General features: G+C 33.0%; 1 protein-coding gene across 5 annotated transcripts in view; it reads left to right on the plus strand.

Moving 5' to 3' along the window:
- DMXL1 (Dmx like 1) overlaps nucleotides 1-15,977 on the plus strand; it is a 149,905-nt gene that overhangs the window by 106,815 nt on the left and 27,113 nt on the right. For 3 of the 5 annotated variants that reach the window (XM_063088200.1, XM_063088201.1, XM_063088203.1), the window contains 4 exons: nucleotides 808-893; nucleotides 1,539-1,740; nucleotides 2,714-2,831; nucleotides 14,152-14,238. In XM_063088200.1, coding sequence (XP_062944270.1) covers nucleotides 808-893; nucleotides 1,539-1,740; nucleotides 2,714-2,831; nucleotides 14,152-14,238 — 493 coding nt within the window. Of the gene's footprint in view, nucleotides 1-807; nucleotides 894-1,538; nucleotides 1,741-2,713; nucleotides 2,832-3,526; nucleotides 3,619-5,986; nucleotides 6,050-14,151; nucleotides 14,239-15,977 lie in introns of those variants that run through there. The other 2 variants (XM_063088204.1, XM_063088202.1) reach the window with 2 other exon arrangements.

The raw sequence follows: 15,977 nt of genomic DNA on the forward strand, positions 1-15,977 counted from the left end.
ATTTAGAATAGTTAAATCCATAGAGACTAAGAGTAGAATGGTGATTGCCAAGGGCTGGGGAAGGGGGAGATTGGAGAGTTATTGTATAGAGTTTCAGATTTGCAAATAAAGAGTTTTGGAGGTGGATGGTAGTGGCGGTTGCACCAACAATGTGAATGCACTTAATGCCATTAAACTGTACACTTATAAATAGTTAAGATGGTAAATTTTATGTTATGTGTATTTTATCACAATTAAAAAATAATTAAAAAGTCAATACTTTAAGAAATAAATGTTTCACTTGAAACAAAGAAGCTGAAATATCAGTTTTTTAAAAATGTGAAATGTCTCACATTTTTATCTCTTCCACCCAATTCCTTGTCTATACTCTCTACAGATGATTACTTTTATTAGTTTCTGGTTTATCTTGTTTGAATACTTATTTCCCCTGCTTTCTTGCATAGAAGGTAGCATACCAGACACAATATTCTTCAAATTGCTTTTTGTTTTTAATTCATACTGGAGTTGACTCTATAGTAACACTTAGAGATTCTTCTTCATTCTTTTTTATGATTATCCTAATATTTCATAGTTCAAAACTGTAATTATTCATTGAGTGCTCTCCTGATGGATAATTTGGTTATTTCTACTCTTCTGCTATTGTAGATAATGCTGACATGAGTAATTGCATGCGTATATTATTTTGTTTTTGTGGAGGTATATCTTCAGGATAGATTCCTATTAGTGGAATTGCTGGGTCAAAGGGTGGTGTACTCTTCTATATCTCTGTATAAATCTTTAGTAGATCCATTATTGTTTTATTTTTAGTTGGTCATTGATGCGATTGGCAATGGTGCAGTTGGTGCTCAACAATTTGAAGACTTTCTATCCCTTTGCAGGTCATGATCTTGCAGGTAATAAATATCTTGCCATGAAATAATGGTGCTATTGCTTTTGATTTATTATTCCATATTTTTTTTAATAGTGGAGAAAAAGTTTAGTGACTTCCTGATGTAGATAGAAGATAGGTTTCTTTTAACTAATCCAACCACCTATAAATGTGTCTTATATGAGGGTACTTCAAAAAGCTCATGGAAATATTCATATTACCTTTTTATTGTTTTTCCATGAATTTTTTGAAATACCTTCATACTGTTATGTGTTTGAGGAGGCAACATCCAAGAAATCAGGGGAATTGAACTTGACGTGATTGACTGTATTAAGATTCTATTTATATCTCTAGCTGAGTGTTGGGGGGTTTGAAAATGGTAGACATATAAAAACTAAGCAAATGCAAAAACTTACAGTTATTTAACTCCAGAGGAGGAAAAGGTTGTGCAGGAAAGAAAGGGTACATTTTTCATGTCAGAAGCAGTAGTGTTGAAATGCTTAAACAGATTTATGACATCCTTTTTTTAATCTACTGGATTTCCATGCCCACGTCTCCTTCCACATCTCTCCTGCTAAAGCGTGTGTTAATATCTCAGTCTTTCTTAAAATTGAATATAGCATTTTACTTCAGAAGATAAATGTGCTTTAATTATATTTTTCCTTTTTAGAACTTCCAGTTAGTTCACCTCTTTGTCATGCCGTTCTAAAAACCCTTCAGTGTTGGGAACAAGTTCTTCTCCGACGACTTGAAATCCATGGTGGGCCACCTCAAAACTATATTGCAAGTCATACCTCTGAGGAGAGTTTGTCTGTAGGTCCAGCAATTCTCCGCCACAAAGCTTTACTGGAACCTACAAACACTCCTTTCAAGTAGGTTTTCCTATGGATACTGTTTTTAGACAGGAGTTTTACTAAATCAGAATGTTATCAGGTAGTATTTAGAGAAAAAATATTTAAGGCCTATGTTTAATTTGCTGTTCTAGGTTTGTGTCTGTGTCTTTGTGTAATGCCTATGGCAGTCCAGAGTTTAACAAACTTTGCTTGCAAAGGTTCAAATAGTAAATATTTTAGGCTTTTCAGGCTATACATTCTTGTCACAACTATTCAACCCTGCCATTATATGGTAAAAACAACCATAGATGATACATAAATCACTAGGTTTGGCTTTGTTCAGTAAATTTTATTTTTGAAAATGGGAAGCAGGCTGGATTTGGCCTGTAGGCCATAGTTTATTGGCGCCTGCTCTAGAGCAATGCTGTTCAGAGTAGCCTGTCAGCAATTGTTTTACTGTCATTGAGGAGAGAAAGTTTGAACCAAAAGGTAAATCAGTGCAGTGCTTACTTCATCTAGAAAATCTTGCTACAAAAAATGTTAACTGAACTAAACAATGCACTTAGTGGTTTAGTGATGTAGCAGTAGTTGATTTAAGCTGATCAGTAACAGGGTCTATGGACTGGTCTGTGTCCATGAACAACACTTTGAGTAGCTCTGCTTCTAGATCTCTTCTAGGAAGCATACCTATTTATTTTTTGTTAGATCCTGTCTTTTTAGGTTAGGGGTCAGCAAACTATGGCCAGCCCCTGGGGCCAAATCCAGCCCTCCTACAGCTTTCATAAATAAAATTTTATTAGATCACAGCCATAAATATCATTTTATTATTACCTATGGCTGCTTTCCAACTTGAATAGTTGTGACAGAGAACATATGACCCACAAAGCCCTCGATCATATGGTCCAATTCTAGATAATTTATTGTAATAAATATTCATATAGCACCAAGGAATTGTGGTCAAGTTAATCAGAAATCTCTGAAGTATACAATTAAATTTACTATCTCTCTGTAGATCCAAGCACCATCTGGCACTGTCTGTGAAGAGGCTTTGGCAGTACTTGGTGAAGCAAGAAGAAATTCAGGAAACCTTTATTAGAAATATATTCACAAAAATACGGTGTCTAAATGAGGTCTGTATAAGTTAAAACATATTTACTATTTTATTATTGAAGTCAAATTATCTAACCATTAAAAATGAGTTACATCTTACAGATATTTTTTGAAAACTCATTTTTACATCATAAACATATGCAAGAAATGCTTAGGAAAGTGATGCAAAAGGAGAAGGGCAGTAATTTCCTAAATCAACTTAAAGTAATTAATTCAGATGTATTTGGGACTTTTTTTTTTTCCTCAGAAAAGATATTACTTAAAATTTTGTATCTTATTTCTTGTGTTTTAAGTTGTCATGGTCACCAGTTTAAGAAACAAGTTAGAAATTTTCTATGATTTTTATGTGATAGTGAAAAGAAGTCTTAGAAGTTTAATTGAAACTTCTAAGACTTCTTTATGTACAGAAAACTTTTTAAATATGTACATTTTCTTCTATGGGTTATGCTTAAATTAATGAAAGTTCGCAAACAAATTGATTTATAATTATACTGTAACTAGTTGTTTATACCTTGGTATTATCATAATGGTTATTTTTTTGTCATTTAGTTCAGTGCTACTTAAAAGTACCAGTTTGATGATATGGGGAACTTGCATCTGAATGTAATTTAACATCTTGCTTCCTTCACTGAAAAAATTTTGCAATTAAAAAATATAAGGTGAACTAAACAGTGGATGTAGTGATGTAGTTGATTCTTTATCTCCCTTGGACCAGTAATGAAGAATTCAAAACTGGCACCATGTTTTGAGTAGCACTGAACTAGTCTGGCAGCAAGCTTTGTACAGTTTTTGAAGCAGGAGGAAAAACAGAAGATATTTCATTTGGAGAAATAAGGAAATAGAATGGCTTCACAATAGACAAGTAAGCAAAAAGCAAGTTGACATCTAACCTTTTCGAATAAAAGGAAAATTACATAAACGAGAATACTTCAAAAAGTTTGTGGAGGAATAGAATTTTAAAATAATACGAACTTTTCCATGAACTTCTTGAAGTACTCTGGGGTATCTGATTGTCTCTCCATTTAATCACTAATTTTATAAGGGGCAACTGCATGTGCTATTGTTTACTCTTTGATATGTGCTATAATAACTATTTGCCTCATTTTGTAAATATATTCAAATTGACCAAGCCAGGAAACAGAATATGTAGTATTCTTACTTAGAAACTTTTGACATGAGTACCTTGATGTAACATTGAAATCTACGCAAATGTGAATGCATTTCATTTATTTGTTTAACCTTATGTAAAGTATGTCTTAAATATTTAGTGTATGAGTTACCATTAAGACAGTTCAAGGAAATCTTTGAATAAAATCAGCATTGCTAGAGGAGAATGTTAGACTAATTAGGATGTTGTTTATTGGTAAGATAATGTTTCCTATTTTATTTTAAATATCTTTGCCTAAAATAACTTCTTACGAGTTAAAGCATTCTGATGTAGTGTGTAAAGCATTGCTGTATTGTTATTTGATTATATATATTTGATTAATATAATTGCACAAAACTTTTTTCTCTACTACTGATATACCTAGTGATATTTAGGAAATGAAATAGTTTGCAAACAAAACAAAAAAAACTGTCGAACCATTAAATTATCTAATTGATTCAGGAATAGAACCATTAAGGGAATAGAGAAGTATAACCAAGCTAGAATGCATAAGAATGGCAGGTAAAGAATACAATACACATTTTTTAATTCCTGTATTATTTTATTCTTAGTTTTCTTCTGAGTTTCATGATATCTTAAGAAAATTTTAAAATTATTTTTATTTATAATTATTTTAATCAAAAGCATGACCATAAGTGTTCAATGAACAGCTTTGTAACTATCAGTAAATAAGCTAAATATTTTCTCTGAATTTTAGTTTCTTTATCTACAAAACGACTATAATATCCTTTACTTTACAATGTTTTGATTAATAGATTTAATGTATTTAAACCCTGGCCCAGTTAATGGTAGTTACTAGAAATTTGTTGTTATTGCTTTGTTGTTTTATTCATGATGGTGATACTTTTCAAAATAGTGACTTTTTGGTAAAGGGAATATGGAAAAAATTTTATATAGTAAAATACAGGTTGGATGAAATTAAATAGAGTTTTAACTTCATAGAGTTGGTATAAAATTATTTAATCTTTCCTAGACAATTGATTAGCCTATTTTTGGTATTAACAAAATTACTTTCATCTCTTATTTTTGTAAAATGATGATTATGCTTCAGTGTATGAGTCCAAGTCGCAGTGACTTTTCAGATGGTTAAAAGATATATGACAAGCCCTATATTTTGGATGGAAGATAATGGAGAGTATCTTGAGACTGCTACTTTTTCTTTATTCTTTTATGTGCTTGAAAATGAAATTTTAGAATTTCTTCATTTGGCCTTAAAATCTTGGTGTATCCTCAGATCTTGTCTCTTCCTATGTAATGTAGTTTACTGGTGCGTGTGTTTTAAAAATAGAATGTCTTCTCTGTTTGTACTTATTTGGAAATTAAGTACAGGTGACTGCAAATAGACTGAGTCATTCCCAACAAAAAATTGGGACTTGATGGCTGCCATCTTTGTTCCCAATTCTTTTTTCAGTTTTCTTTCATTTTCTGAGAAGCATTAAAGGTCTTGAACCAACTCTTTAAGTGCTAGCATCCCTTTTTAAGAAGTATGTGTGCCTCCAACCAATTTATTGGCTATTTCTGGCTAAATGAGTAGGAGAGATTTAGAAATGTAAAAACTGGAATTTTCTAATCAGGAGGTTCTCCTGATGGGTCAGATATCATGGAGATAAGGCATACTAATGTAAGAGAACAGTTTGACTTTAATTTTCAGTTGATAGTAATCTGGTACCAGTAGCTCTGAATTTTTAATATAAAGTACTTTGGGCTCAAACTTGCTGTAAGGTCAACATTTAAAAATAAATTGGGTAAAAATTTCCTGGGAGGTGGGATAAAATTTATAGTGGTGGTTAATGAGTTCCAAGGGATTAAACTTTCTCCACTCCCTAACCACGAACCCTCACATTCTTGCTTCTTTGAGGTATATGATATTTAAGAATAATGACTCATTCTGAGGTTCTTTTCAAGTAAATTTGGTTAAATTATATTTGGTTAAAATATATCCCTGGTATTTTGCATGTTACATCTCGTCTTTACTCTTTGTCATGTGGTTATTCTTTCTTGATGAAGTCATTAGAGGACAACAGTGAAACCATCAAAAATTCTATGATGGAGGAGCCAAACATCAATAAGGTACAAAATATCATTCAACTGAAATTAGAAATTGCATTCTTTAACGAGACCAAGGTATTTGCATTTTAGTTTTAGACCAGACTTTATTTCCAATGGAATTAATGTATTATTCCCTCAAATTATTAATCTTTTATTTTAACAACTTAAATATTACAATTACAAAAATGGTTTCTGTTTTGTTAAATAAGAGAATGCAATTTTAAAGGAAGTTGAATGTATCTGTTTTGGCTACAGATTTTTCTGAGTAAATACAACTAAAAGTTCTTAATAAATGTAATTACTATAGCAATTGTGGAAATATAGTATTATTGTTCCATTTCTGCGAGCATTGATTTTGAAGTTAAAATTCTCTGTGATAGTAATTCTTAAAATTACAGCAAATGCTGTTGTATAGCATTTATTTTACCAGTAGGAATAGCCTATATAGTACAATGCCTTGTCCATAGCAATTACTCAGAGTACTTGAGAACCAGAGCACAAAGGATGAGAATTTATGCAGTCATGAAATAACTTGTAGATGTTCTGTGATCACATACTCAAACATGACTTTAATTCATGTTTTTCATATTCTGTATGATTCACTGATTTTAAGACAATCTCAGCAGAGTGATTTTTAGGGAGAAATTTTTTTTTGAAGGTCACTAATTTTCACCTCTTATTCTTTCCCAATGGAATCTTTTGGTAAAACAGGAGAAATAATTCTATGCAATTAATAAGAAAGACTGATTTAATAAAGTGTATATTATAACTAAAACTTTGGCAAAATAAATACATGTGGTCTATACTTACCTTTGAAAATTACTAATTGCCTTTGAGAGTTTTGAGAGAATATAATTCAATCAGTTAACAATTTACTTGCCTGGGTAATGATTACTTACTACCATCTACACATTTTGGGGAATTCTTATCCAGTGTTTTTTCTTTTGATACTGTTTATAAAATGTTTATAATCATAATGTTGTATTTCTGTAGTCATATCCATGCTGTATCAAAATGCAATTATTCTGGTTGGTAAACATTGTAACCATTTTGGCCAGCATTTTCCAAGCCTTCTGCTACACTTCCAAAAAAAAAAAAAATCTTTATTAGGCCTACCCGACCTGAAATAACTGTACATATTTAAAGTGTGCAGCTTGATCGATTTGGTATATGTATATACTTGTGAAGTGGTCATCACAGTCAAGATAGTGAGTATATTCATCACCCCCCCAAAATTTAATCCTTCCCTTGTTCCTTCCCTCCCACCTCTGTCCTCTTTCTCCCAAGCAAACTACCTGTTTCCTGACATTATAGATTAATTTGAATTTTCTGTCATTTTATGTGAAGAAATATTGTAATACATTGTTTTGGGGTTTTGCCTGTGTCTTTTCACTTAGCATAATTATTTTGAGATTCTTCCATGTTGTGTGTTTCAGTAGTACATTCCTTTTTGTTGTATGGATATACCACAGGTTGCTTATTTACTTGTTATGGACACTTGAACAGATTCCATTTTAGAGCTATTTCAAATAAGGCTGCTTTGAATATTCATGCACAAGTCTCTTTGTATGGACATGTACTTTCATTTATCTTGTGCTACAAGTGGAATGGCTGGATCATGTGGCAGGTGTATGTTTACCTTTTTAAGAAACTGTTCAAGTTTTTTCCAAGGTGGTTGTACCATTTTACATTCTCAGCAGCACTGTGTGAATTCCCAGTTACTTCTCATCCTCACCAACACTTGGTATACTCAACTTTTTTATTCTAGCCATTGTAGTAGGTATGTAGTGGTAGTTCATTGTGGTTTTAATTTGCATTGAGTATCTTATGTGCTTTTTTGCCATTTGTATGTCTTTTTGGGTGAAGTGTCTTTTCAAATCTTGTGTCTATTTTATATTAGGTTGCTTGTTTTCTTGACTGAATTTTAACAGTTCTTTATATGTGTTGCATAAAATTTCTTTATCAGAGAAGTAATTTGCAATATTTTCTCTTATTCTATGGCTTGTCTTTTAATTTTCTTTACAATGTCTTCTGAAGTTCAGAAGTTTTAGTTTTGATGAAGTCTGAGGTATCAGGTTATTCTAAAGTCTTTGCCTAACCTAAGATCACAAAGATTTTGTCCTGTTTTGTTTAGCGTTGTATTAGTGTTTTATAGTTTTAGTGTTACATTTTGGTCTGTTATCCGTTTTGTGTTAATTTTTTTATGTGGTGTGAAGTATGGATCTCAGTTCCTTTTGTGTTTTTGATTTTTGGTTTTTTGCATCTGTATGTCAGTTGTTTCAGCACTATTTGCTGAGAAGATTATCCTTTCTTCCACTAAACTGCCTTTTCCCCTTTTGCAAAAATCAATTCACACAGATGTATAGGTCTGTTTCTGGACTCTCTATTTTGGTCCTTTGATCTGTTTGTCTTTACACTAATAGCCCACTGTCTTGATTACTGTAGCTTTATAATAAATCTTGAAGTCAGGTAGTGAAAGTCCTTCAAATTTGTCCTTTTTTTTTTTTGACCGGTAAGGGTATTGAGACCCTCGGCACGATGTTGTCGGCACCACGCTCAGCCAGCGAGCGCACTGGCCATCCCTATATAGGATCCGAACCCATGGCCTCTGGGCTACCAGGGCCGTACTCTCCCGAGTGAGCCACGGGGCTGGCCCCAAATTTGTCCTTTTTTGTCAAAGTTTTTTTTTTTTTTTGCCTGATTAGAACTTCCAGTCCTATGTTGAACAGAAGTGAGAGCAGACATTTTATCTTGTTTCTAATCTTGGGAGAAAGCATACATTCTTTTATTAGGTATGATGTTACCTACAGGTTTGTTGTAGATGTTCTTTGTAAGTTGAGGATGTTTCTGTTTCTAGCTTGTTGAGAGTTTTTAATCAGGAATGGACGGAGGATTTAATCAAGTGCTTTTTTTTTTTTTAAGTCTGTTACTATGACTAAATAGGTTGATGGATTTTTTTGAATGTTAAGCCAACCTTGCATTCATAGCATAAGCCCCACTTAGTTATGATGTGTTATCTTTTTTATATATTGTTATATTTGATTTGTTAAAATTTTAAGAATTTTTGAATATATGTTCATGAGGGATATTAGTTTGTAGTTTTTTGAAATGTTTTTGTTTTGTTTTGGTATTAGATAGCTGGTCTCTCTTAGAATGAGTTGGCAAGGATTCTCACCTCTAATTTTAGGAATTTGTGTAGTTGTTATTATTTATTTCTTAAGGGTTTGGTAGAATCCTGGAGTTTTTAAACTACAAATTCAATTTCTTTAACAGATATAGGGTAATTCAGGTTATCTATTTTTTCTTGAGTAAACTTTCATAGTTTGTGTCTTTCAGGAAATTTGTGTGTTTCATTTCTGTTGTCAAATTTATTGGCCTAAGTTATTCATAATATTCCCTTATCCTTTTAATTCTTCTGCTACAATTTTGGGAACCAAATGATCTATTACTTAGTATTTATATCCTCAAGTATTTTGTGTATTAATGTCATTTCATATTCAGTTGATTACTTCCTATTTCCTTCCATGTATGCCTTTGATAGTATTTAGACCTCATTTTACTTCAGGTCTGTTTTATTATGTCATTAGAGTTCTGAAGTACTCTAAGTATACAGCTTTACACTGTACAAGGTGCTAGTGATTGAAAATCACTAATGAGACCAAGGGTCTCAGTTCAGCTTTTCATAGATATGCAGTGTGACCTTGGGCTTATTCACCCTTGGAGCCTCCTTTACTAACATGTAAATTTGGGATTGATAATTTTAAACCTGCCACTTCTCTAATTGAAATTGTAGTAGAATCCTGGAGTTGGCCTATTATAACTAACCTCCTTTCCTTCGGTTCCTAAGGGGAACTCTGTGGAATACAAACGCTATTCATATCTGTTTCTGCATAATTCCTTGTTTTTTTAATAATTGTGGTAAAATATAAATAACAAAGTTTATCAGTTCAGTCATTTTTAAGTGTACAGTTTAATGGCATTAAATACAAAAATTCACATTGTTGTGCAGCCACCACCACCATCCATCTCCAGAACTTTTTCATCCCCGCAAACTGAACCTCCATACTTGCTAAACAATAGCTCCCTGTTTTTTCAGCTCCCCAGCTCCAGGCAACGACCATTCTTCTGTATCTATGAATTACTGTATCTATGAATTATACTACCCCTAGGTACCTCATATTAAGTGGAATCATAGAATAGTCCTTTTGTGACTAGCTTATTTTATTAGCATAATGTCTTCAAGGTTTATTCACATTTTAGCATGTGTCCAAATTTTCTTCCTTTTTAAGGCTGAGTAATATTTCATTGTATGCATACACCATATTTTGTTTATTAGTTTGTCAGTCAGTGGACATTTGGGTTGTTACATCTTTTGGTTATTGTGAATAAGGCTGCTATGAACATGGGTGTACAAATATCCATTTGAGTCTCTGCTTTAAATTCTTTTGGGTATATACCCAGAAGTGGAATTACTGGATCATATGGAAATTCTGTGTTTATTTTTTTGATTTGCATAATCTCTTAATCTCTTTTAACACTAAAAGATTTGGATTCTTTTTTCCTCATATATCCAGCCCAATCAAAGCATGACATTTTTACAAAGTATGACTTGAAACTTTGTATTTAGGAGACCTTTACAACCATATTTATTGTGATTTTTTTTTACTGTGATGTTATGTCATATGGCCTTTAGCAAGTAAAACTGTTAGTAGCACATGCAAGTTGTGTTTCTGTTTTTAGCTGACCATATCGTGTCCCCACTTGCTTCCTTTCTGAGCTTAGATTCCATGATGCAAACATCCTCAACCCTTTTGCCCTGTTCTTCCTATACTGTACTTGCCTTGAATGTTCCCAAACCTCTTTAAACCCAGCTCTTTGTCTTACTCTATGTCTGCATCCAAGCAGATGAACATGAGTGGAGGAAAAACACAAACCATGGAGCTTGCCTCAATTAAAATTTATGAGCACAAATGTCAAGTTAATCTAAAACTACCCTGTAATCATAATAAATTACCCTGTAGTAAATTTGGTTTTTTATTCTCTTTTTCATTCTCCACACTTTTTCCCTTTTTTCTCAAACTTCCAATATTTCTTTCTCACTCCCCACAGATCACTGTTTTGCTGTCAAAATAAGTGCAGTCAGCAGAGATTTAGCCTAATCTTCCCACCACCCATTCTAACTTCTGCTCTATATGCAGCTATTTTGTTCTGCCTCCTTTAACAGTGGATGAACTGTCACTCCTTTATCAAAGGCCAGATGTTTCACTTATGCACTGATCATGTCATCTCTTACCTCCTCAAGGACTTTGCTTCAGTCCCTCCCTCTTATCCTTAATAAATTTTTACTTCTCATTCTTATTAGCATGAGCAAATATGTTTTAATGTAACATAGTTCATTTAAAGAGTTGTCTTTAAAGTCATTCAAGAAGAATAATGTTTCAAACACCATGAACAAACCACCCAGTGTAAGAAATAAAACATTATCAATTCAGTTGTGTGTCTCTATGATCCTTCCCCAGTGGACTTTCTTCCCTATTCACCAGATATCACCTTTTCTCTAATTTGGTTAGGTACTATTTCAAGCGCAGTCCACTGAGATTGTCCTAGTCAAGGTCACCATTGACTTTCAGTATGCAAATTCAGTAGTCAATTCTCTGCCCTCTTCTAATTCAACTTTTTAGTATCATTTGATACTGTTGGCCCCTCACATTTTCTTAAAATTGTTGTCTCACTTAGTTTCCATACCCTCAAACTGGTTTATTTCTTATGGAAGCTAATTGACAACTGCTGAATTTCCCTTTTTCTAATCCTTGAAATGTTGTGTGTCCCAGAACTCAGTTCTCTAACCTTTTTCTGTCCTATCTTTACTTTTCACTTTGGGTTATCCTATGGCTTAAATATCATCCTTATGCTGATAACTCAAAAATCTCTCAGATGCCAGCTCATTTCTTAAACTCCAGACATCTGCTACTCCTAACCTAAACCCACTCTTTTCTCCACTTCTCTCCATCTCAGTAAATGGTACCTTTACTCACCCATTTATCAGGCCTGAAAACAAGGAGTCATCCTTTCTTTCTCTCTTTTACTCATGCTAAAATTTCAGTCCATTAACTAAATTTATCCCAATTCCAATCACTTATCATAGCCACTATTTCTACTGCCCTAATTCAATCCACCATCACCTCTCACTTTAGCTACCGTAGTGTAGCCTCTTAACTGGTTTCCTGGCAGCCATTCTCACACCTTTTATGTTTTATCTCACAACAGCCAGAATTTTCAAAATTCTCCATTGGTTTCTCAGCCTTAGAATAACATCTGAACTCTTTATTATGGCTTTTAAGGCCTGCGTGACCTGAACTCTGCCTACTTCTCCAGTCTTAATCTCCTACTGCTTACAGTCATTCTCAAATTTAATGTACCTAAGACTCTTAAGATACCAACCAGCATTCCCCAACCTCCAGTGGGATTCTGATTATGTGTCTTACATAGAGTTCAGAATCTTCGTACTTAAAAAATCAACTCAGTTGATTCTCATGCAGGTCACCTTAACACAATGAGAAACAATGTTTTAGTAAGTCTAGATAATGAGAGGACAGAAATGTATTCCCATATTGAGGAAGTTTTTATGAAGTTCATGCCTGCAGGAGCTTTCCTGGTACATGTAAAGTTTGAAAAAGCTCTCCAAGTGAAGTTTGACATGTCCCCCGCCCCCACCCCATCCAACCATTACCAGCAAATAGCACATTCCTCTGTTGTAAGGAACTATCATCTGTTTCTGCCTGCAATTTCTTCAAAACCTAGTAGTGGATACTTAGTATACGTTAGGTACCAGGCAGATAGGTGAGTAAGGTGGGATTTTGCCATCAAGTTATAAAATTTGACTTGTACATTCTTATTGGATGATGCGCCTCTTGTAGCCAGAGCTAAAATTTTCCTTAGAAGACAAGTTGACCCTCAAATGAGCCAGAATGTTTAGCAAATACTGAAATTCTTTTACGTTTGCAAGCAAATTATATTTTAGATTAGAATGTTTGACATCTTTACATTTGGTGACTGTAATCTTTGTTTGCAAAGGGGTATTTTGGTATAGTTATCTTGTAAGTCTCTTTCAACTATGCAGTTGAACAGTCATCTTAGTTGCTATTTTTAAAAATACTGCCAACCCTGGTCAGTTTGGTGGTCAGTGGGTAGGCATTGGTGATATTTTTATCTAAATTTTGCAGGAGGTAAATTTGTCATATACTAATTTCAGATTAATAATCTCTGCATATCACAACGAGCTGTGAAACACTTTATAGTAATTTATTTTAAACGATTGAAGGTTAGGGAGGATAGAGAAAAATGAAATAATATCCTGCATTAAGTAACCTTTTCAACTCAATAATTGCCTCCTTTTTTCAACTTCTGTTTATTTTAGTAAATGGTGTCTTTATATGCTATTCTCTTCTGAGTTCAAAGATGTTGTATACATCTTCTCTGGGGTAAGCTGAAGGTCAAATATATGTCCCTCATCTAAAGTACATTGAATTACGATTTTATAGCTACTATGACTTTTTGGGTCTTAAGTTTCTCTTGTATAAATTGAAAGTTATTTTAGACCAGGAGTCCGTAAACTACAGCCAGCTGGCCAAATCCCACCTATTTTTGTATTTCCATGAGCTATAATGGTCTTTACATTTTAAAAGGGTTTTTAAAAAAGAAAAAAGGGAATTTACAACTGTGACCCTTTGTGGTCCGCAAAACCTAAAATATTTACCATCTGACCTTTTAATATTTACAAAATATTATTAATTACAATACTAAGAAACTCAGTAAATAAATCTTATTTAATAATTAGAATGTCTTGATCCTTTGAAATTAATTCAATATAGCTTGGAAAGACAACCAATTAATGAAGTTATGTGTTATTTCAGCTATCTTTTTATATTTTAAGAAGCAAGTTTAAAAATTTTTAAATTGCCCCTGTTATATGGGTAAATTAACATAAGTAGTACCTTTGGAATTGAAATATCTAAAACGTTTTTTAAAATAATTTATGCAAGTACTAAATGATATATTGGCATATATTATTTGTTATATTACTAAAATCACTATATTTTTATATTGTATTTCCTTCCATTTAGATAGAAGCAGATTTGGGATATCCTGGAGGTAAAGCAAGAATTATTCATAAGGAATCTGATATTATTACTGCCTTTGCTGTTAACAGAGTGAGTACATAGATGTTTTTCTTTGATTATTCATAGTTACAGAATGTCTTCTGTTTTATCAGTTTATTCAGTATCAGTATTTCTCTTTCACAGAGCTACTTCTCTCTCCTTAAATTGCAGTCTGAATAAGCTTTTTTATTTTATAAAATGATTATATTTATTTGATAATATGATTTTATTATATAATTTTGGACATATAGCTAATAAAATAATTTTTTATTACTACACAGAGAGAAGTAGGAAGTATTTATATGTGAAATAGGTTTAAAATGTATACAGCACATTATATATAGCAGTAAACCCCCCCCCCAAAAAAAGGTTTTCTTTATTCCTTATATGAGTATATTGAATGTGTTTCTTAATATTTGGTAAAATTTAAGCGTATATGTGACTCAGAAATTTTCTCTCTTTTACTTACATCTCCGGCAGCTTCCCAACTAGTATGTTCCACTTATTATCCTCCTTAAAGATGTCTGTAGTTCTTCACATAAAAAGTGGCCTTAGGTACAGTAGTCCAAAGTTGAAATTTGTCTTAATTATTTTTACCTTCTATCTCCCCTTACTGCATAGTTTCTAGTCACTTCTGCTTACTCTTTTGTTTCCTTTTCTTTCCTTACTTAAAGGGTATATATGTATATCTTTTTTCATGTATTCCTAAGGATATTTAAAGGATTTTTTTCATGTGTTCCTAATTTTAAAATAATTTTAAATGTTATTTTAATGTATGTCCTGTGACATTACCCATTCAGTAATTCTTTCACTAGTTGGTTCTCCATCTTCCTGTGCTATGCCTGTATTCTCTTTGATTTCTCCTAGATAGTTCCTTTGTCATTCTGTCCTCATATCTTCCTGTGTCCTTTGTCTCATTTTTCTCACAAACACCCTTGAACAATGATGAGTTCTGTTTGAGGAAGGGAAATCTGGAATCAGCCCCTTAGCCAGACAATTCTCATGTTGTGATATCTATATAACATGATATATACATGTCAAATACAAAATTATTGTCTACCCCTTACAATAATACGTGGCTTCCATGGAAGAAAATATGATTTTAAATATTCTGTGCTACAAAACAAACTAAATTTTTTCTTTATTGAGGAAGTATATAAGTAACTAATAATGAATAGACATCCACATATGTAAAGTCTCCCACTCACTGTATGTGAGTGCACCTGTTTAATTTTTATTTCCCCAAATTTGATATTTTTTATATCCCTGCTAAATTTGTAGCTTAGAAATAATACTTTTTGCCTTCAATTGCACTTTTGAAAAATACCATTGAGGTTCATTTTTTTCCCGTTTGTTTAGTTGAGAACTATTTGTATGAAGGACTATGGTGTGAGATTTTTACCTTGAACTCAAGCTAATAAGTTAGCTTTCACAGTTTAATGGATGCTTTCAGAAGATTTAAGATTCCTGCATCAGATTCAAAGGACAGTTTATTTCTAACAGCAACAGCAGTAGTCAGAATATCAACATTTTTCGACTGGTTACCTAAGCAACAATTCCCACAGAGTGACAAGAAGAGGGCCAGATAATACCTACGCAGAGAGTAGGTTACATTACAAGAGGTGATCACTGTGTTTAGGGAACGCAAATCTATTCTAATGGACGGTAAGCATACCTGCCCTTTGCTCTGGGTGGGGACACTATAGCTATACAAACATCCTGGAAATGAAACTGCACAACAAAGGGCAGTCAGTGACTCACTCATTTACAGGACATGCAGAATTGGAGCA

The sequence above is a fragment of the Cynocephalus volans genome, chromosome 2, assembly GCF_027409185.1.
Source record: "Cynocephalus volans isolate mCynVol1 chromosome 2, mCynVol1.pri, whole genome shotgun sequence".
NCBI lineage: Eukaryota > Metazoa > Chordata > Mammalia > Dermoptera > Cynocephalidae > Cynocephalus > Cynocephalus volans.